The sequence below is a fragment of the Leptopilina boulardi genome, unplaced genomic scaffold, assembly GCF_019393585.1.
Source record: "Leptopilina boulardi isolate dan_hultmark-lab unplaced genomic scaffold, ZJU_Lbou_2.1 LbouV2_155, whole genome shotgun sequence".
Taxonomy (NCBI): domain Eukaryota; kingdom Metazoa; phylum Arthropoda; class Insecta; order Hymenoptera; family Figitidae; genus Leptopilina; species Leptopilina boulardi.
Genome location: NW_026137702.1, coordinates 430,127 through 451,283, shown reverse-complemented (window position 1 = coordinate 451,283; position 21,157 = coordinate 430,127). Strand labels below are relative to the sequence as shown.

At 22.1% G+C, this 21,157-nt stretch overlaps 4 protein-coding genes across 8 annotated transcripts; 2 read left to right on the top strand and 2 right to left on the bottom strand.

Annotated features, from left to right (window-relative positions):
- The first annotated feature begins 180 nt into the window (after positions 1 to 180).
- Positions 181 to 5,075, top strand: LOC127276908 (protein downstream neighbor of son homolog). Of its 2 annotated transcripts, none has more exons than XM_051297608.1 (7): positions 181 to 304; positions 1,207 to 1,809; positions 1,948 to 2,273; positions 3,721 to 3,923; positions 4,033 to 4,236; positions 4,340 to 4,526; positions 4,730 to 5,075. In XM_051297608.1, the coding sequence occupies exons 2-7, from the start codon at positions 1,217 to 1,219 to the stop codon at positions 4,903 to 4,905; spliced, it is 1,689 nt and encodes a 562-aa protein (XP_051153565.1). In that variant the 5' UTR covers positions 181 to 304; positions 1,207 to 1,216; the 3' UTR covers positions 4,906 to 5,075. The 2 variants fall into 2 exon arrangements, with proteins under 2 accessions (XP_051153565.1, XP_051153564.1); XM_051297607.1 differs by having other exon boundaries at positions 185 to 511.
- Positions 5,076 to 5,301: 226 nt separating this feature from the next.
- Positions 5,302 to 16,202, bottom strand: LOC127276907 (zinc finger and BTB domain-containing protein 24-like). Of its 2 annotated transcripts, none has more exons than XM_051297605.1 (6): positions 15,921 to 16,199; positions 14,192 to 14,441; positions 13,682 to 14,046; positions 6,775 to 7,140; positions 5,966 to 6,140; positions 5,302 to 5,852 (listed from the first exon to the last, which is right to left on the bottom strand). In XM_051297605.1, exons 2-6 carry the CDS (start codon positions 14,409 to 14,411, stop codon positions 5,764 to 5,766), a joined length of 1,215 nt encoding a protein of 404 aa, XP_051153562.1. In that variant the 5' UTR covers positions 14,412 to 14,441; positions 15,921 to 16,199; the 3' UTR covers positions 5,302 to 5,763. The 2 variants fall into 2 exon arrangements, with proteins under 2 accessions (XP_051153562.1, XP_051153563.1); XM_051297606.1 differs by lacking the exons at positions 5,302 to 5,852; positions 5,966 to 6,140; positions 6,775 to 7,140 and adding exons at positions 7,861 to 8,685; positions 9,508 to 9,647; positions 9,743 to 9,931 and having other exon boundaries at positions 15,921 to 16,202.
- Positions 16,203 to 17,017: 815 nt separating this feature from the next.
- On the bottom strand, positions 17,018 to 19,012 carry LOC127276915 (uncharacterized). Its single transcript, XM_051297615.1, has 6 exons — positions 18,505 to 19,012; positions 18,271 to 18,339; positions 18,127 to 18,189; positions 17,898 to 17,975; positions 17,503 to 17,814; positions 17,018 to 17,333 (listed from the first exon to the last, which is right to left on the bottom strand). Exons 1-6 carry the CDS (start codon positions 18,709 to 18,711, stop codon positions 17,103 to 17,105), a joined length of 960 nt encoding a protein of 319 aa, XP_051153572.1. The 5' UTR covers positions 18,712 to 19,012; the 3' UTR covers positions 17,018 to 17,102.
- A 420-nt stretch (positions 19,013 to 19,432) lies between these two features.
- LOC127276883 (mitochondrial import inner membrane translocase subunit Tim17-B-like) lies at positions 19,433 to 21,062 on the top strand. Of its 3 annotated transcripts, none has more exons than XM_051297573.1 (2): positions 19,433 to 19,580; positions 20,262 to 21,062. In XM_051297573.1, exon 2 carries the CDS (start codon positions 20,293 to 20,295, stop codon positions 20,782 to 20,784), a length of 492 nt encoding a protein of 163 aa, XP_051153530.1. In that variant the 5' UTR covers positions 19,433 to 19,580; positions 20,262 to 20,292; the 3' UTR covers positions 20,785 to 21,062. The 3 variants fall into 3 exon arrangements, with proteins under 3 accessions (XP_051153530.1, XP_051153531.1, XP_051153529.1); XM_051297574.1 differs by having other exon boundaries at positions 19,488 to 19,662; XM_051297572.1 differs by having other exon boundaries at positions 19,488 to 19,681.
- The last annotated feature ends 95 nt before the right edge of the window (positions 21,063 to 21,157 follow it).

The following is a 21,157-nucleotide window of genomic DNA, read 5'->3' as shown; positions in this document are numbered from 1 at the left end:
ACAATAAAGTCATTAAATATTCACTAGTAGTTGACGAAAGCTATGTCAAATGGCTTGGAAACCAACCGAATACTGCGTTGCAAGGATATGAACGCCCCCTTATTGCAGGTGTCACATATGGGAGATTTCTCTTTAGAAAAGTTTCACATTACGAACTTTCCATATTAATTTCTTTATGTCTACTACCTTCACATCCTTGGGATACAACTGACATGTGTTTATAAATCTTCAACTGTTTTTGTGTCAATTATTGTATTTTTTAATTAATTGTAAAACACTTGTCATGTGCTGACATCAACAAAAAGTAATATTATTTTGTCAAATGTTTAAAATAATTAATTTTGTTTTTAGTTTATTTTTTTTTTAAATGCTAACCAAGTAGAAAGCTTTTTTTTGGAGCTGAAAACTATTTTGTACAATTTTCAGTTTATAATTTAAATAATTTATATATAAAGTTATGGGTAAATAATAATTTCACAATTCTATAGTCACTGTTTTAATGTTCAAGAAGGTATGTATTTTAATTTCATTTAGATTTAAATTAATTTTAATTTAATTTCAAAATTTGTTCTATATTCTTTTTGATAACTATTATTATTTTAAACTATATTTTAGACATTAATTTGTTTGATAAATTCAATTTCTAAATAATGAATTAAAAATAAATTTAATTACAAAAATATAAATTATTGTAAAATTTAGAATTTAATTAAAGAAATTATTACAATTTTCCTTTTTTTTAACGAAATATTCCTTATCCCTTTAAAATAAAATAATTGCAAGTAATTGATGATTAATGTAAATTAGATCAAATTAAATAATTTTTTTTTAATTTACCTTGTGGAATAATAATCTAAAACGATGTTAATTAATTTTAATTGTTTTAAATTTTAATAAATTTTTATTTTAATTAATAATTAATTAAATAATCAAAATATTCATTGGTTAAAATTTTCTTTGAGTCAAAATTTTAAACTATGTAAATTTTAATTTTTTCAAATTTCAACCAATTCTAATTTTATTGAATCTAAATTTTTATATGAACAAAAATTATCGTACGTTAAAATCTAAATAATTTATAAAATAGTGAACATAAAAAAAAGCCCTAAGGTTTTTCAAGTGAAATATAATCCAAAAATAATAATTTTTAATAAAACATAAACTTTTGAAAATTGTTATATAGAAGAAAAAAAAAATTTGTTTTAGAAACCTTAAAATGGATAATACAAATGAATCTGAATCATTTAAATTAACAAATTCAAATCAAATTATAGAAATTCATAGTCTCAGATTGAAAAAAAATGCTCTTCAGGCTCGAATGAATGGATGTGACAATAAAAATACAGGATCATTAATAAATCAATGTAATCAAAGTAATCTTAGATCAAATTCAAGAAATGTTCCATCAGCAAAACGTAAAAATCCTTTTGCAAAGAATGAACAAAATAAAAAAACGAAAGATAATAATTTGGATTTAGAAACAACATGTGATTCAACTTTATTTGAATTACTCAATTTAAAACCGCCAATTACAAAGAAACCAAGTCCCTTAAGGAATTCGACATTTGAAAATATATTGGATAAATTTGATGCATTTGAGACAATTCCTGAACGAGAAGAATTGAATGGTGAAAAATATATACCAATGGATTGGACTTTGCATAAAAAAATACGATTAATGTCAGACAAACCATTTGCTTGGAGTGTTAAATTAAAAACAAGTGAAGAAGCATCTAGTACCACTGGTTTTGTAAGATGTTTGGATATTGGTGAAAAAGAAACAACATTAGATACTACTCTAAATGCAAGGTTGGATTATTTTTTTTATTCACTTGTTTCTTTAATTTTTTGAAAAATAAAACGTTCAATTTCCTATAAAAATTATATAATAATAAAATGCTTGGTCTGTCCTTTTGTAATGATCTTTTGTTTTTAATGAATCTTCAGGTTTCATCGACATTGTTTAGTTTGGCAACATCCATCATTACCTTGGATGGAATTATATCCTCGAATTGATAAAACAATTGGATCGATTGGTAATAGTGCATCTATTGCAGCAAATCCAATTATAAAAGATGCTTTATACAAAGAATGGAATGAAAGTTTTAGATCTTTATTTCATTTATTGAGAGCAAGACAGTGTCCATATTTCTATGTATGCGCTAATTCATTTACAGCACTTTTTCGTGCTGCTGGAATATGTGGATTATCTGAACTTCATGCACTTTTAACTCCAACAACTCGAGGATTCAGGAAAGCTCTCAAGCAAGAAGGTTTTAATTTTATAAATCATTTTTCTTTAATTCAAAAAAATAGCCTCGGATTATACGACTTTTTTCGACTTATTTTAATAAGATGCAACTTTTTTTTTTACATTTTTTTTTACAAAATATTTAATAAAATGCGTCTTTTTTTAGTATAGAATGAAAATCTTTTTTATTTTAATTATTAATCAATTTTTAACTAAAATTCATCACTATATTAATTATTTTTAATAATTTTAATGAAATTCTTCACAAGTTCAATTATCTTAAACTATTTGTCGAATTAAAGAATTTATGAAATTTAATAATTATTCAAAATTTTATAAAAATCAGCAACAAATATTATTAAAAATTTTAATTCAAAATCACTTGGAGAATTCAATTATTTTTAAATATTTTAATTTAACAACTTCTAAAATTTTCCATCTAAAACTTTTGGAAAATTAACATTTTTAATTATAACTCGTTCCAAATATAATTATTTTTTTTAATGATTTTTATAATATTCTTTGAAAATTCAATTATCTAAAACCATTTTTCACATAAAAAATTTTCAAATTCTTTTTTTGTCTGCAATTTCTAATAAATTTTTCAGTAACAGAAATCATCAAAAAAAAATTTTAATTAAAAATCACATGAAGTTCAATTAAATCACTTGAAGTACAATTATTTTCAAAAATCTGAATTGTAAATCTTTGAAAATTCAATTACTTTTAAAAAAGTTCTGTAAAATTTAATTACTGTCTGAAATTTAAAACATTAAAAATTAAATTAAATTCAAATTAGAAATTCAATTATTTCTAAAAATTTCAACTTTAACGTTTTAGTCCATTTTACATTTAAAAAAAAGTGGATTTTTTATTTCTAATAAATTTAAATTAGATAATAAATATTTTATTTCAAAAAACTATTGTTATTGGATATTAAATTAATTTTATTAATTTCTTAATAAGAATAATTCTATAGGAATAATATCAAGAAAATTTATTTTGAATATTTCAGAACCGAATTAAGACAAATTTTCAAGACTGAAAATCTAATTTAAGCAAATCATTTGAATTGAAATTTTTTTTAAATAATTGAATTTCCGAAAATTTTAAATTGAAAACAATTTTTTGCACATTTAAATTGCTGCAAATTTTTTTTTTAATTTCAGACAATATTTAAATTTTACAGAATTTTTAATTAAAAATATTTTTAAATAATTTAATAAAAAATTTTGGTTGATAATTTAAAAATTAATTTAAGATAATTTTTTTTTTAATAATTGAATTTTAGAAGAGTTATAATTGAAATATTCGATAACTAATTAAATTTTGTTAAAATGAAAAAATCGTCTTTTTCAAAATGTAAATTGACTAAAACGACTTTTTTTTGTGCCTTAAAGTCGATCCGAGGCCTGAAATAAATTAAATCTTCGGTAATCATGGGAATTTAGTAAATAAATACATTTTAGAAATAGAATACAGCATGCCTTTACAAAAAAGAATGCATTCTGGCGTAATGTGCAAAAGTTTTGATGAGACGAAGGGAAATGATAATACTGCTGAAACAGGAAATCAAAATGCTACTTGTGATGAAGAAGATGAATTGGATGATAAATGGTTGCAAAGTCTTGGAGTGGAGGAATCTGTAATTAAAAAAATTCATAATTCACAGGTATTAACAAAAATTTGTTGTAAAATTATTATTTTTTACATTCTCATCATAATGAGAAAGTATTTTAGTAAACATTATTGGATATAAGAAAGAAAATTTTTTTTCACAGTATAGATTGGCTTCTGAAAAAGAAAGCGAAATAGATAACGAGAAACAATCATTAATTTTTGTGGTAGGAGTGGAAGCACAAGCTTTATTTAATTTTTTAATCAATTGTAAATCTGCAACAACAACTATTGGAAACATGGCAGGAATTCCACCAACACTTTTGGCACCAGTGGCATTCAATGGCGCAACTCTAAAGTCATTAAAGGTTTTTATTTCAGATTATATTTAAATTAAAATTATTTTCATCTTCATTTTCTATTCATAATTATATCAACAAAAAAAAATGTATAATTACTATTTTTTCCTAGGTTCGTGAAAGTCAAGTGCTAATTGATAACAATAAATTCTTTTCTTTAGAATTAAAAGGTGCTTTAATGCCACATGTAATGCCAGCATTATGTTCATTGATGAAGACAAGTGAACGTAAATATTTTTCAATAAGTTGTGCACAATTGGGTTCAACAACATCATTCTCTAAAGCTAAACATGGTCGAGGTAAAAAGAAAATTAAAAAAAAAATAATAACATTTTTTAATTAAAAATTCTGTAAAATTAAATTATTGTCTATAATTCTTAAAGTATCCATAAAAATTGAGATTTAAAATAGATTAATTAAAAAAATTTAATTGAAATCATTTTGTTTTTTTTTAATTGTTTTATTTTCTATTTTAAAATTTATTCTTAATATTTTCTTACAGGTGAAAAAGAATTAAAAACAAATGAAAAACTCCCACAAAGTGTATTTGGTCAGGAAAATCTAAGTGATTGTGGATTTAGTAAAGAATTGCTGGAACACTTCTGTAATCCTGACCCTAATAGAATAGAAATTGTTGAAAATTTGAAATTTTCAAATGATTTATATTCATGGACGTAAGAATAATTGAAATTGAAAAGTATTAAATGTTCTTACTAAATTTTTAATTAATTTTTTTCATATTGTGTGTAATTATATTAGTGCAATATGCTTGTAAATAAATATTTTCCTATTTATTGTATTACCTACTGTATTAAATGTAATACTTTTGTAATAATGCATAATTATAATTCAATGAGTTTTCTTTGTCTAGATTCAAAATTTGAAATTCATTAAAAATATATTTTTTCATAATTACAGAAAATAACCGTATTATTAATGAATATTTTTTAACATTTAATTTTAACCTTATAAACAGAAAGAGAAATTTCAGGAAAATTAAAAATATCCTGGAAAAACTGGATATGTGAGGGAAATTTTTTTTAGCCTAGAAGCAGACAATAACAAAATTAATAATTGCTTAAATAATTGTTTATTTTTATTTATATATATATTTTTATTTTGTTAATGATAAAGGAATTGTCAATTAATTATTCTTTGGTACAATAAAAATACTACATTAAAAATAAAGTAATAAATTAAAAAAAAAAATACATCTAGATTGTAACAAATAACAAAAAAAAAAAATCATTAACAAAAGTAGATTTACATTGATTCGTAATATATTAAATTAATATATATAAATTTAATTACACACTTTTTGAGTTTATTTTTAAAAAAATAGGCTAGGATTATCAACTACCCACTGTGGAAAATTTCCAATGGAAATTGTATTAAGACATCTATAGAAATAAATTAAGCCTGAATTTTTGTTGTTTTCAAGGCCGCTTAATGATGATCAATAATCACTGACTTTATGGTTAGAAAGACCCTTGCTCTTATTTTTATCATTAAGATGGTGGACGAAATTTACATCAACTATTTATTCTTTGGTGTACAAGAGCGGCTTAAGGGCCGATCAACTTTGTCTGTTGTCCGTGTTGTTGCTTTAGAGGCGCCAAAATTCACTGTAAAGAGCATTAAAATATTAAAATTATTAATTATGTTTAATTAAAAAAATTATCTTTCAATTTTTCCTCATTTGAAAAAAAAAGAAGGAAGTTTTTGTTTCTTAACATACCATAGTTATCTTTCATTTTCAATGTGGTTGTTTCTGTATTATCACTGGTACAAGATTTTCCTCTCGTTTCTATTTTATCGTTGTTTTTTGCCTTCATTGCCTGAGATTTGTTTAACATTGAACTGAATTCACCAAATTTCAATATTTCTTCGAATGCTGATTGTTCGACAGTTACCTATTAATAATTTTTATATATTTATAAAATAAAAAATCAATTTCAATAAATAAATTTATAAAACAAATTCTTTTTCATTTTTTTTTTTAAATATTTGAAATCTGATCTAAACAAATTATTCGAATTCTAAATTTCGGCATAGTTTTTAGTTTTAATGAACAAAAAAAAAATTTCGGAACTTAAGTAGAGTTTTTAATCGAAATTTTTGGAAATAATTGAATTTCATAAGTAAATTGAAATAAATTTTTTAAAATTTGAATTGCTGTAGTTTTTTTTTTTTATTAAATTTCTGACAAAAATTGAAATTTTGAATGTTTTAATTTAAAACTTTTTTAATATAATTAAAAAAAAAATAATTCTAAATATAATTGTATTTTGGAATTTTTAGAAATAATTGAATTTCAAAAAATTTTCAGCTTTTGAAAATTTTAATTTTTCAAGATATTTTAAATTTCAGAAAAAATACCTAATACCTTATTTCTAAAAATTATTATTATATTGAAGTTAAACTCTCGCAATCAACATACAAAAATTGTTTTTAAATTAACTTTTTGTAAAATTAATTAACAGATTTTTTTAGTATTTAAAATAGTATTTAATTTGTAAAAAATTAAAACTAAAAATTTGAACTCACTTTACGAGGCCTTCCGCGTTTATTTTTGACTGGAACCAATTTAGTGGAAGATTCATTTTTGATAGTTCGTTTCTGATGCCACTGAAGATGGGAATCTAAATGTTGTTTTAATTTATCTTGCCTGGCAAACATACGTGGACATAGAGTGCATGCAAATGGTCTTTCACCAGTGTGAACTCGTCTGTGCCTTGCAAGATGTGAAGCTCTCGTGAATGCTAATGTACAAAGATCACAAGAATATGGTTTGTGTTGTTTTTTATCGATTCTCAATAATTCTTCCGTATTTCTGCAGATTTTTTCTCTCTTTAATTTATCAAAATTTTGTTTTAATGTACTTGATTCTTCATCTGTTTTTGTTAGTAAATCCTGAAAATTTGATAAATTTTTGATATTTGTTATTAAATTATTAAAAAAAAATTAAGTAAAAGAAATAGAACTTTTTTTTTGAGTCAATAGTAAATAAGTTTTAAAAATAGTATTACAGGAAAAAAATGTTGCAAAAGAGATTGTTCTTCATCATTTATTTATTTTATTACTTTCATTACAAAATAACTTATAATAATTTTAGGTCAGACAATACAAATCGATGAAAAGTTGAATCCTGACTTTTAATCATTTAAAGTACTTTTTTCTGTTAACGTGTTTTGGGATATTATTATTGATAATGAAAATCCACAATTTTCTTTATTTTCTAAATCTCAAAATGTCAAATAACTATTTTATCGAATTGTTAATAATTCGAATAACCAGAAAATCGAATACGAACAAATTTGCTCAAATAAAAATTCGTACTTTTAGAAATTCAATTTTTTGGTAATTCGAAAATTTGAAAATTCGTTGTTTGTAATTCGAATTTTTTAATAATTTTATCTTTTTCAAATTTAGGCCAAATTAAGTTGTCTCACTTGCCATAAATATTATTTGCGTAAACCTTAAATGATCTTTAATAAAAACAAAATTTAAATAAAAATGTACAACATAATATATAGAATTCATCAGATCAATTTGAAAATATTTTAGTCACGAAGTTCATAATAATAATAATAATAATAATAATAATAATAATAATAATAATAATAATAATAATAATAATAATAATAATATTTATTTCATTATATTTCCATTTGGGTTTTTACAAATTTTTTAACACAATTACGAAGTTTATAATATTTACATAAGAAACAAACATAAACCATTTTAAAAATTAAAAAGTTTAAATATATATATTTATATATAATACTGCACGCATTAAAAAAAAAAACTCTTGTCCCAACTGTCAAAAACTATCTTTCTTGATATAATTAGTTGTGGTCAAATCAATAGTATTCATCCAAGATAGTTATTTTTCTTTTCACTCATTATTATTTAAGTAAATTTTTTTTTTTTTTAGAAACAATTCTGGAATGGTTTCTTCTTTGCAAAAAAAAAAAAAAAAAAAAAAAAAAACACATCCTCTGGCTTTCACTCCAAAGGAATTAGGAAGTTTTACTTTAATTTATTAAAGTCCAGTGAGAAACTAAAGCAGCGAAATTTTATATATATATTTTTTGTTGACGTTTAAAAATCAACTTTTGGCAAATTTATTTTTTATATATATATCCTGCGACTAGTTTCAGTACTTGGTAAATCTTTATAATATTCACATAAAGGAGTATATATAAATATCCTCATCAGATTTAAATCATTGGCTCCAGACAATATTTCATGGCCCTCAATTATGTTTCAGCCATTGATTTTTCTAATTTGTCACAACGATATTTCACATTTCTTATATAATTAGGTAATTTTCCTTCGTGATTTTTTTGCTTTAAACCATTTAATTTTGAAGGAATAAAATAAACATATTGAGCCTCTGAGGGGAATAATTGTCTAATTTTCTGATCTATCAATTCAAAATCATGTCTAGTGGGGCTGTGGAGAAAATAATTTTCAATTATTGACAATAATAACAATATAATAATAATAATAATAATAATAACAGGTCTCGGATTTCACTACTTTTTTAAACTCAAAAAAAAAAAAAAAATGCAACCTTTTTCGACTATTTTACATTATTTACAAAATATTTAATAAAAATTCTTCGCTAAATTATTTATTTCCAATAATTTAAATAAAAATCTTCAAAAATTCAAATTATCTGAAAATATTTTTAAATTAAATATTTTTAAAAACTCAATAATATTGTTTAAAATTTCTAAAAAAAAAATTTTAGCAAATAAAATTACCAAAAATTTCAATTCAAAATACAAAAAATGTTTTCAACTTAAAATCTGAAATTTAATTATTTAAAAAAAAATGTTGAATTCAAGATTTGCATTTTTTTTTTAAAAAATAGAACATTACGAATTTTATTTTGGAAATCTGTCTTGAAAATTTGTCTTAATTCGATTTTGAAATATTCAAAATAAATTTTCTTGATAATATTCTTACACAGAATTATTCATATTAAGGAATTATAAAAATTAATTTATTATCCAATAACAATAGTTTTTTGAAATAAAATAATTATTTTCTAATTTAAATTTATTGGAAATAAAAAATCGACTTTTTTTTTGAAAAGTAAATGAACTAAAACTACTTCTTTTGCGCCTTAAAAGTCGATCCGAGACTGGTTATAATAATAACAATAATAATAATAATTTTTAAGAATTATATATGTAATAAATAATAGAATATAATAAAAAAAGTAATTATTGTTATTATTATTATTAATATTATGAATATTAAACATACTTTCTTTGGACTGCGAGAAGTTTATCTCCAACAATTTGTACTAGTTTAGAACGGCATTCTGCATTTAACAAATTATTTGTTTGATAATATCGTATAATACTTTTTCCTTTAGCTGAAGCATTCAAAATCTCTTCAATATTCTGTAAATGTAAAACAAAAAAAAAACAGAAATTAATATTGTAGTTTATTAAAAAAAATATTTTTTTTACAATTAAAAAATAATTATTTAAATTACAATTTTTTCTACTTCCTGACTTCCAATCCATTTACAAACACGTTTTGCTTTTTGTTTTTCTTGTAAGTCATCTTTTCGTTTCATTGTGTATTCTGCATTAACTGTTTGAATAAAATTGCTTCCAGATGCAATATCATAGACGCTTGTAGCAGGAAAATTGGGAATGGCGATGTTTTGATCATGAGTAGACTGAAAAGTAAATTATAAAACCATGAAAAAAATTCATTATTTTGAGCTAAAAAAAAAGTAATATATTTTTATTATATTCTACCAATTGAGATCAAGTGATCATTATACAAATTCAGAGCAACAAAGCAGTCTTTTTTTTTTAAATATTTACAAAAAAACACTTGGTCGAGAAAAAAAATCGAGAAACAAATATCTTAATGGAAGTTTTTTGAGCAAAAATCCCCACGATAAGTACTTTACTAATGGTTAAAAAAAAATTTCAAATCACAAATTTTAAATTCAATTTTTTTTTTGAATTTAATTAAATTTTCAATTCAATAAAATATTTAAAAATTTAATTTTTAATATTTTATTTGTTTTAAGTTACTTAATAATTATTAAATTAAATGTAAAACAATAAATAAATATTGAATATTAATAATAAAAAATTCATTTTTTTTTTTTTTTTTTTGTAAATCCAAATGAATCAAAGTGAAATATTTTTAAGCATTTAGCTTCCATCAATCGTGCAGCAATCTTTCATTTTAAACTCACAGCAAGTTTGCATAGTAACCATGTAGAAATCGAACATTTTGTTACTATATATTTACTATGACGATTTATTTACAAAAAGATAGTAATTATTAATTTAATAAAAAAAATAGTTTAGTAAAAAGAAAATAGTTTTTAGTCTCGAAAATATAAACAAAAATAAAATTTTGGAAAGTAGAAAAAACTGATTTAATGTTTTCTATATATATTCGCGAGATTTAATTTACAGTATAACAATTTATCATTCTATCAGATTTATTTTAAAATTAAAATTTTTTTATTTTATGTATCAAAAAAAAAATTAACAAATACGAAAAAACGTGCGTAATATATATATATATTAGTACTTACTTTCGAATGTAGCAATATATTATTTCCAACTCATGCTCGGAAAATGCGATTTTTGAAGAATTATTAAATCTCTTGAAAAGTACAACTTTTCTACATTCACTACGCGCGTGTTCAAAAATTGTATTGCTATTAGTTATAAAAAATATTTGACGATATATAGGCCGGACGAAATTGTTAGTTTTTCTACATCTAATTGAAAAATTAATAAAATAAAAAAACACTTATTTTCAAGTCGTAATTATATGTACCTAATGAAAGATTGCTGCAAGCTTCTTGTAATCTTGCAAAAATATTGCACCTTCTCTTACTTGAATTCACAAAAAAACAACATTTTTAATTAATATTTAATATTTTTATTTTTATATTTTATTAAGTAATTTCTCAGTAAATTTAATATTACACGGAAATTTTTATTTTTTATATAATCGTCATTTTTTGGATTAAAAAGGATTAAAAAGGGGGGAAAAAAATTTTTTCTTTCAAATTTGTATGTCGTAGTCGATAGGTTAGCGTTCTCAATTTACGAGTGTCGAACCCGGTATCGATTTCTCATATACCCTAAAAGATTTTTTTTAATGTAATATTAAGTTAATTTAAAAAAAAAATTTCAATATAAAAATAAAATTGAATAATTACCCTATACTGGATAGTGAAAAGATGAAAAGAGATAGAATTTCGGGGATAGAAATATAATTTTTTCTATCCTTTTCAAACAGCTAAGAATATTATCAAGAAAATTTATTTCGAAACCAAACTAAGAGACATTTTACAAAATTTTAATTAAGTAGGACAAATTTCTAAAAAAAAAAGAAATATTAAAAGTTCCATTTAAAATTTTTTTTTAAATCTAATTTATGCAAATAATTTGAATTTAAAATTTTTACATAGTTTTTAGTTTTAATGGTCAAAACAAAATTTCAGAAAATAATTAACTTGAATTTTTTTTTTAAATAATTGAATTTTTATAGAAATATTAAAATTATTAAAAATAATCATTGAATTTTGAAAGAGTTACAGTTGAGATTTTTAGAAATAATTGAATTTGAAAAGATTTTTGTAAAATTTTACAAAATTGAAAATAATTTATCAAATAATTTTAGATAACTTTTTTTTTTTAATAATTATTTGAATAATTTTGCGCATGTATCTAATGGATATATTTTAGTTTTAAGAGTACTTCTGTACGAAAGGCCTTGTTCCGTTAATGTTAATAAATAAATAATAAAAAGACGTATTTTGTTTTAAAAAATTTTGTAAAAAAAAAAGTCGAAAAAGTCGCATCTTAGTAAAATAAATCGAAAAAAGTCGTATTTTCGAAAAAATAGTCGGAAAAAGTCGAATAATCCGAGACCTGATAATTGAAATTTTTTTTTTTTTAATTTGCGTAATTTTAATTTTTTTATATCTAAAATTATTTTACCTTTTGGTGGAGGGCGCGGCGTTCAATTCCTAATTCAATTCAAAAAACCTACCTGATTTTGTTTTAAGGGAAATATAATTTAGTTTTCCACGCAACCAACTTAAATTATTTTAAAAAATAATCTTCTTTTCGATCGAAATCATAGTTTTTTTAAAGCGCATTTTCTTGCAAGAATTGGAAAAAATATCGTGTACAATTCGTTGGAAAGATAATTTCACTTGTATATATAATTACTACTAACGTTATATGTATATATACAAGCAGCAAGTATCATACTCGTGAAATAATCCTCTTTTTTTTTACTAATTGCACAATATACTGTCTCTATATTCTAATTACTCATTTGTTAAAAGTTTTTAAAATTTTTAATTTTGAAATTTTGTTTTATCAACTGCGCAAAGGATAGAAAATCATTATTATTATATTTAGAGGTATCGAATCTTAGAAGAATGTTTCATATTTTTAAATATTGTTTCATAAACATTAAATAGACAGAAAATTGATTAAAATAAAAGGAATAATAATATTTCTCAAAATATTAAAAATCATATTTTAATAATTCAAAATGTCCCATTCAATTTGATTTTTTTTATTATTTAAATTTAAAAACCTTTGACTAGAAGGATTTTTGGATTTTTAAAAACTAACTTTGGATTCGTAACCTACCACCCCACAAAACCCTAGATACGGAGATTAATAAAAAATTCAAATTAAAAAAAATTTGTCCGCTATTTTTAATTTAAAAAAATTTTTTTAGCGCCACTTTTAGGTGTCGCTCCCTCTTCTTCGACATGAATATAATTGCATTTCAAAATAAATCAAGCTATACAATTTTTGAAATTTGAACTCAAAGTAAAACCCTCAAATTATTTAAACAATTTCGGTTGTAATCTTTTTGGGGTTTTTCCGAAAATAATTTCTAAAATGAAAAAGCAAACTCGGACCCATAAAAAGTATTTTGTCCGAAAGTGAAAATGTTCGATCAAACGATCGATAGAAAAATTTCATTTCTAAATTTTTAAATTCACGCCACAATTTTTCTGTCGATTTTTTTTTTTGATCAGTCATTTGTAGTTTCGGATAAATGGGAATTCGGCATTTAAAAATTTCTATCAAATAAAAATTCGGTGAATTGGAATAAAAATTTTTTCAAATAAAAAATTAGTAAAAATTTGTTTAAAAAAATTTTTTACTTACGATTTTTATGAAAAATTCATGCGACTCTTTGTATAATTTTTTGAACAAAATTTTGAGCAATTAAAATTCAGTTTATGTAATCATAAAATTCACAAATTTAAATTAAAAAAAGTGATTTTACGTTTTCTTTTAGAAAATATTGAGTGAAGTACCCCAAATAAGTTACCAACTTATTGATTGACTTTATAATCTAGTAATTAAGGTAAATACAATAAAAATTGATAAAATAGTTTCAGTGAAATTTTACTTACCATACATTTACTAGCTAGTGGTAGTGAATCTTCAAAATTATCTTCAGGATTATCCAAAATCATTGGGTCGTCTTCGACTTCAACTTCTTCAACTTTAACATGTTCGGCAGAATTTGAATCATCAGACCTTAAATTATTACTATTTGCAATTGTGTCGTGTGTATAATTTAATTTTTGACTTTTAGAATTATCTTGCTTCATATTAAAGTAAGCATTTGATATTTCACTTTGGTGATCTGCGGATAAACCTCTTATTTCTAATTCTGTGGCGATACTAATTAGAGAGGGTAAATTTTCTTCAGTTACATCAATGGAACCACGATACATAAAATGAAGAAGACATTCCATCTCTTCCATTGGAACACCTATTTTAAGAAAAATTTCTAATTCAATTATCATGATAGACCATGAATTTTTTATATAATTTGTTTAATATTTTTAATATTTGATTATTTTTTCATATTTGTTTGAAAATTTTACACGGAATAATTTGGCAGCGTTTTTTTTTACCTTTTAATATAAGTATGGGTTGGTCGCCATAATGTTCTTTAAAAACTCTTTCAAAGTATGGACTACATGCTGCCAAAACGAGCTTATGTGCTTTTAATATGCCATCTTGACATGCCAAAGTTGTATCTGTAAGTATTCCATTTTTGTAGAGCTCTTCAAATAATCCTGATAAATTTGCCAAATGATTATTCCACGTCAAGTTAAATGTTTTCTCCACCATGATTCTGGATATTTATGAATTTTGTTGAAACTGAAATTAATAACAAAAAAAAACAACTTAAAAATAGCTGCTTATGAGACTATAAAAGCAAAATATATTATCTTCAAATAAAAAAATTATTTTCTTTAATAAGATTATTTTTAAAAACTGGTAGACTTTTTTTGTTAGAAAACTTTTCTGAAAAACTAATATATTTCTAATTTTTTTAATTAATTCTTCATTATTTATTTTAATTTAACTTTTTATTCTCAAAATTTTAGTAAATTTCAATTTTATTACAATCTGATAAATAATTTTTGTAAATATTTATATTTACAAAAAACACTTAGCCAAAAATACAATATAAGACGTAATTTTCATAATTTAAATTTTTGTTTTTCAAAAATTCTTTGATATTTTAATTTCTCTTATCGTATATATTATAATTTTGACATGTCGTAAATTAATCCAAAGACCACTTGCAAATATTTCTGACTTTTTACCGTATATAGTTTATTATTTTTTTAAATAATATATTTTTCAAAACTATTTCACAAAATTTTAGTTATTCTTCTTAACTTAAAAATGGAAATCTATGATATTAGTTTTTGAAGAAATTTTATAACTATTTTTATATTTTTATAAAAATTTCTGAAAGTTTATATATAATTTTGTAAAAAAAAAGTCGAAAAAAGTCGGAAATAGTCGAATAATCCGAGGCCGGAATTTTTAATAATTATAACCTCAAAAATTACTAATTTTTACTAAAATGTAGGTAGGACAGGAATATTTTCAAATACCATTTTTAAAAGAAAAAAAAAAAATGTACTAAAATAAAAAGAAATTTAAAAAAAAGGTTAAAATTTTCCATTGGTTAGAAAAGGACACGCACTTTAAACTTGACATCGCAATACTTAAAAATCGAAATACAGATTATAATGCAAAAGGGTTTATCTAAACATAATATATGTATGTATATACAAAATAGTTCTTCTCTATTTGATTCATTGCGCCAATGTTTGATCTATAAATTTCTATATTTCTATTCTTACTCTATTTTCTAAATTTTTCTATTATTCAATTTTTAAAAATGTTCATTTGTATTAAAAAAAAATATTTCTTACATTATCCAATAAACATTTTTATTTCATAAATGTACTAAAATTTTAAAAATAATTTTTATGTTAAATATATATTAAACTAATGTAATTATTAATAATAGAAAAATATCTTTGTCATGGTAATTAATTTCTTTTATAATATAGTATTTGGTATTTTTTAAAATAACATTTTTATTTTGAGAAAATTTCCGAGTATATCTATTTATAAAACTTACATAGCGTATATATATATATATATATATATATTGTTATGTTCTACACCTGTATGAAAACTTGGGTAATAAATATGTGCAATTAACTATTAAATACAAGAGTTTTTATTGTATACATTCAATTATGGATTATTTTTAAATTTCTTTCATTGAAAAACTTAAAAATTGTGTAGTATATATATGTGTATATAACTTACCTCGCAGTGATGTTTATTTTAGTATATATTTCACTACTCCTTTTTTTAACCTATATTATTAAAACGCGTATAATATTAAATTGTCCAGTGACAGAACAATAAAAGATTCAATGAGTAAACAAAAAGACCGATAATAAAATATTGCTGAAAGGGGGCACTGTAAAAATGTATTGAACGGCGGAATAGCGATTATTTAAGTAAATGTGTTGAAGGGGCACCACACAAGCTATATCTCCCTGCGTACAAGGCTCGACTGATATCAGTGGGGGACTGTACACTTCGACCTAGCCCCACTGGGGGGCGTCGCTCCCCCTGCCCGTACATACTCCAGCTACACCATTACTTTCGATCCTATATAACACCTCTAAAAAGCCCTGTCATTTAAAAAAAAAAAAAAAATCCTCTATAATACGTAAAATATATAATTTATTTATTTATTAAAATAAATCCCACCAATAACAGAATTAAAAAGAAAATATACAGTTTTGCAATATATATAAATAATCTAAATACAATAGAAATTATAAAGAAAAAAATAATTGTATAGATAAAATATTATGAAAAAAAAAATTATTTTCAATTTTATTTTTAATAAAAAAAAGGAAGTTTAAAAAAAAGTATAATATTATTTTTAATAAAATTAAAATTTTGAATTTTTTAAGGATTATGATTATTTTTAATATTGTATCTGCGCGCCCTTCTAAAAATAATCAATAGAATTGTAATCAGAGAATTTTTTTAATTAGTGTGTGTTATGATTTATATTTTTTAAAAAAATTTTGAAACAAATAAATTAAAGATTTTTAATTAAAAAAAAAAAAAAAATTCCGACTTATTCTTTTTCATAAATTAAAAAATGTTTTTTTTTTAAACGTTTCTTAATTAATTTTTTTTTTTTTTAAATAAAATAAGGCCTTTTTATTACAAAAATTAATCGAAAATTAAAATAAATATTTGCTATCTCAATTATAAGTAAATAATTCTTCGGTACAAAAAAAAATATAAAATATTGGAAAATAATAAAAAATTTCTTATGTAAAAAACGATGCTTTATTTTAAATATTCAGTTTTTAGAATATTTATACATATAAGAAGCATACAAAAAAAACAGAAAATTGAGCGCGAAAATTCAAAACCACTTTATTAATTATAAATATATTCAATGTTTTAATAAATGAAAATTTAAATAGTTTTATTTTGTTTATCAATACTTTCCAAACGTCCATTTTCTTCAGTAAGTAAAGCAACTTTTTTATCATATTTTTCACGTAATTCTTGAAACAATCGTAATTGTGTTTCATATTCTTGTTTTAAATCAAGATTTATTTTAAAAGCAGATTCCATTTTAATTAACATTGTATTATGTTTTTCACGTTCTATATTAATTTTCTCTTCCATTGTTTCCACATTATCCTATATATAAAAAAAGTGATTTATTTTTTTGTATTAATTTCATTTTTAAATATTATTTTTTTTGTTTATTATCTTTTTAGTAAAACTAATAATAAATTTTTTTTTTTTAAATTTTATATAAATTTTTTTTTTTTTTTTTTGCAAAATATATATATAAAATTAAATTTACCTGCAAATGTCTCACTTCCATATTTCGAATATTAAGAAGATCTTTTGTAATGTTTACAACGTCCTTTAATGATGAAACTTGACTCATTAATGCATTAATTTGATTTTCTTGATTGGCAACAACGCGAATACGATCATCCAATTTTAATTGTGTTTGTGCAATTAAAATTTTTAAATTTTTCACTTCCTCACGCAAAGTCGATTCATTTTGTTTGCCATTTAAAAATCCATTATATTCAGTTTCAAGAATATCAAATTTTTTTTCAACTTCTATTAATTTATTATGATAATTATCCCTTTCCTTTGTTCTTGCCTTTAAAAAGAAAATTTGTTTTTATTATTATTATTATAAAAAATATTTGTAAATTAATTTTTTTCAACCAATTTTCATGTTACCTCAATTTGCAATAATAATTCCGTAACACTGGAAGAATTGGAAAATTTATCTTCAGTCTTTATTTCCTCTTTGCCATTCTGTTGAAAAATAAAGTAGATTTTTTTTTTTTTTAATTTTCTCATGATATAAAAGTGAAAAAAAAATGATTTTTTCTATTTTTTGAGAATAAAAATATTTATTATTATTCAAAATTTGGATAAAAGTAAAAATATATTTATATTTTCATACTTTCTTGAGTTCTTCTTCTTCATTATTTTTGATCGCTAAAGGGCAACTCTTATCTTCTAAATCCTAAAAAAATTTTATTAAAATATATTTTTTTTTTATTTTTATTTATGAAAAAATAAAAGGAATATAATAATATTTTCTAACCTTTTTGATATCTTGTATTTTTAAAACATCAGAAGATTCCAGTAATTTTTCCTTTATCTTACTGTCACCCTTTAAAAAAAATTTTTTAATGAATTTATTCTAAAAATTACTTTCCATATTAATTTTTTTCTTCGATAGTAAATATATATTAAATTATAATAAATAATAATTTATTAATTAATTGTGAATTTATTTATTTAATATTTTAATATTTAAATATATATTTAAACTTACGTTTGCTAATTCTTCATTATTTTCCTTAACGATCAAAGGACAAATTTCCTTTTTTTCATTTTTCATCAATAAACACTGCGTATTTCCATTTTCAACTGTTAATAAATTCTCAACAATTTCTTTTAATTCTTCACCTGATTTTACATTTACAGGTGTAATAATTTCCACACTATCGCCACCAGCTTTAAAATTATTATTTTCTGCCATATTTTTTTTTTCTTTTTTTTTATTTGCTATAAACAATTCTGACACTTTTAGAAAATTTTTCCAACTGATCTGAATTCAGCAGATCAAAAAATAATTCTTCTCTCGTATGTTTTTACCGTGGAGGAAAAAAAAGAATGATTTTCAAAAAAATTTTTAAATAACAAAATTACATTATTTTCAAATTATTTTACGATTTAAAATTTTATTTTAAATGATTAAATTTCTTTTTTTAGTTTTTGAAAATAGGAAAAAAAAATTTTATGCTTATACAACGAACAGATTCCAAAGACTAGTGGAGGCCTGTTTTATTTTTGGATTTCTTCATTCCATTTTCTATTTTAAAACAGGATATAAGCGCTTTAAATTTCCATGAGAAAAAATAAATTTCTTGTAGAAATTTTTTTAAAAAATATTTTTATTTAGTTTAATAGAAAATATTTATTTATCATTATAATTAATAAAAATAACATTTTAATTGGCGATTTTAATTAATTATAAATATTTATGATTTAAAATTACCGCGTCGAGTAGAATTTTTATTCTTTGTATTTTGATTGGCTGTTAAATCAAAGGTGCTATTTGAGTGTTAAAGAAAAAACATAGTCAAATGAATTATTTAATCATTGGAATATGGAGATTAAAATTTTAATTTTATACAGTTTATCAAGAATTTTTGTAAAAAATAATAATTTTTTAAATTAAATTTTATTATTTATAGTTTTTTTTTATTGAAAATGGAAAATGTTGAACATTTTTAATTTTTAAAGTGTTTATTTTGAGTTTGGTGGTTTTACAACGAAGCTGTGCAAAGTACTTGCCTCCGGCGTGTTATTTTCTCCATAAAATAAAGTGAAATTTGTTATTTTATTGTAAGTTACATAGAGAAATATCATTATCGCATCAATTTTAAGTTAAATGTCAACTGTATTTATCATCTAAAACTGTGTGTCGGTGGGTGTTAGTGAATTACGTGAGTGATTTCATCATTCTAACCTCACTTTTTTTTTCTAATCTCGTGACCTATTAGTGTTTAGATGGCAAATATTAAGGATTAATTTAGTTTTATTTTATTAAATTGTTCCTTTTATTCTCTACTGTTTTCAATTTATACAATTATTATAATTGTTAAATGTTTCGTTAAATGGATATTGTCTAGATTCATTTTCTTGTAGTTGTTTGTCATTAACAAAATGTTAATAAAATCAATGTTAAAATTTGCTTTTAAATTGATATTTTTATTTCTAATTTTTTGAATAGTTTCTATTTCTGATAACCTGGAGTTAATCTAACCTACAAGTACTCTCTTTTAATGACATTTATTATTATATTTTTTATTGAAAATAAAATTCGTAACTATTTTTTTTTTATTGATTTTATTTCGTTATGTGCTTTGTAAAACAAAATATCACTCAATCCAGAACTGTTTATTTTAATTGTTATTTAAATAGAGCATAAATTAACAAATTTTGTTTTTAAAATAAAATTTAATTTAAGGGAAATTTTTTGTTTTTCGTTTTTAAGAATATAATTATTTTATTTTTCATGTACAGGTAAATTTTCACTAAAAAAAAAAAAAAAAAAATGGAAGAATATACGAGGGAACCATGTCCTTGGCGAATAGTTGACGATTGTGGAGGAGCATTTACAATGGGTGCACTTGGTGGTGCTGTTTTTCATTCAATAAAAGGATTTAGAAATGCACCAAGTGGATTGAGTAAACGATTTATGGGAAGTCTTATAACAGTTCAACAACGTGCTCCAATATTAGCTGGAAGTTTTGCAATGTGGGGTGGTACATTTTCAACAATTGATTGTACTTTAGTTCACTTTAGGCGGAAGGAAGATCCATGGAATTCAATAATTAGCGGTGCAGCGACAGGTGCAATTTTAGCAGCAAGAAATGGTGTCGCAGCAATGACTGGAAGTGCAATTGTTGGCGGTGTATTGCTTGCTGTTATTGAAGGAATAGGTATATTTTATACGAGAATAATGGCCGATCAATTTAAACAAACATCAATTATCGATGATCCTTCACTTCAATTTGACAATTCACAACAAAGAAATCCGTCATAAAATTAAAGAAAAAAAAAAATTTGTAAAATAGTTTTTTTTTCTTTTCTTTTTTTTTTTGTTTTAAACATTAGGGTTTAAAGATTCAAGTTTGCATATTTCATTTCTGTAAAATACAATAAATCATATAGTTAATAGAGAGATGTGGACTATGTGCTTCAATCAAGCAATTAAGAATGTTTGTTGAATTTTTACTTTATAGAGACTTTTTTTTCTGTTTAATGTCATATAATGGTCCCTGCGAAAAAAGATTATATTAAAAAAATAGATTTTAAATCTGATTTCTGAAAATTGTTACCGATATTCTAAAAGTTTAAGCTAACGAATATTTACAAAATTAATTTGTGATCATTGTTTTTCGAACTTCGTTCGTTTG

What these genes read in the sequence shown, in the direction of transcription:
- LOC127276908 (XM_051297608.1), top strand. Translation starts at nt 1,217, where the DNA reads ATGGATAATACAAATGAATCTGAATCATTTAAATTAACAAATTCAAAT. An exon ending in GAAAGCTCTCAAGCAAGAAG is followed by an intron (nt 2,274 to 3,720) that starts GTTTTAATTTTA and finishes AATACATTTTAG; the next exon opens with AAATAGAATACAGCATGCCT. An exon ending in TAAAGCTAAACATGGTCGAG is followed by an intron (nt 4,527 to 4,729) that starts GTAAAAAGAAAA and finishes ATTTTCTTACAG; the next exon opens with GTGAAAAAGAATTAAAAACA.
- LOC127276907 (XM_051297605.1), bottom strand. Translation starts at nt 14,411, where the DNA reads ATGGTGGAGAAAACATTTAACTTGACGTGGAATAATCATTTGGCAAAT. An exon ending in CACTAGCTAGTAAATGTATG is followed by an intron (nt 7,141 to 13,681) that starts GTAAGTAAAATT and finishes TCAAATTTTCAG; the next exon opens with GATTTACTAACAAAAACAGA. An exon ending in GAAAATGAAAGATAACTATG is followed by an intron (nt 5,853 to 5,965) that starts GTATGTTAAGAA and finishes TGCTCTTTACAG; the next exon opens with TGAATTTTGGCGCCTCTAAA.
- LOC127276915 (XM_051297615.1), bottom strand. Translation starts at nt 18,711, where the DNA reads ATGGCAGAAAATAATAATTTTAAAGCTGGTGGCGATAGTGTGGAAATT. An exon ending in ATAATGAAGAATTAGCAAAC is followed by an intron (nt 18,340 to 18,504) that starts GTAAGTTTAAAT and finishes TTTTTTTTAAAG; the next exon opens with GGTGACAGTAAGATAAAGGA. An exon ending in AAATACAAGATATCAAAAAG is followed by an intron (nt 18,190 to 18,270) that starts GTTAGAAAATAT and finishes AAATTTTTTTAG; the next exon opens with GATTTAGAAGATAAGAGTTG.
- LOC127276883 (XM_051297573.1), top strand. Translation starts at nt 20,293, where the DNA reads ATGGAAGAATATACGAGGGAACCATGTCCTTGGCGAATAGTTGACGAT.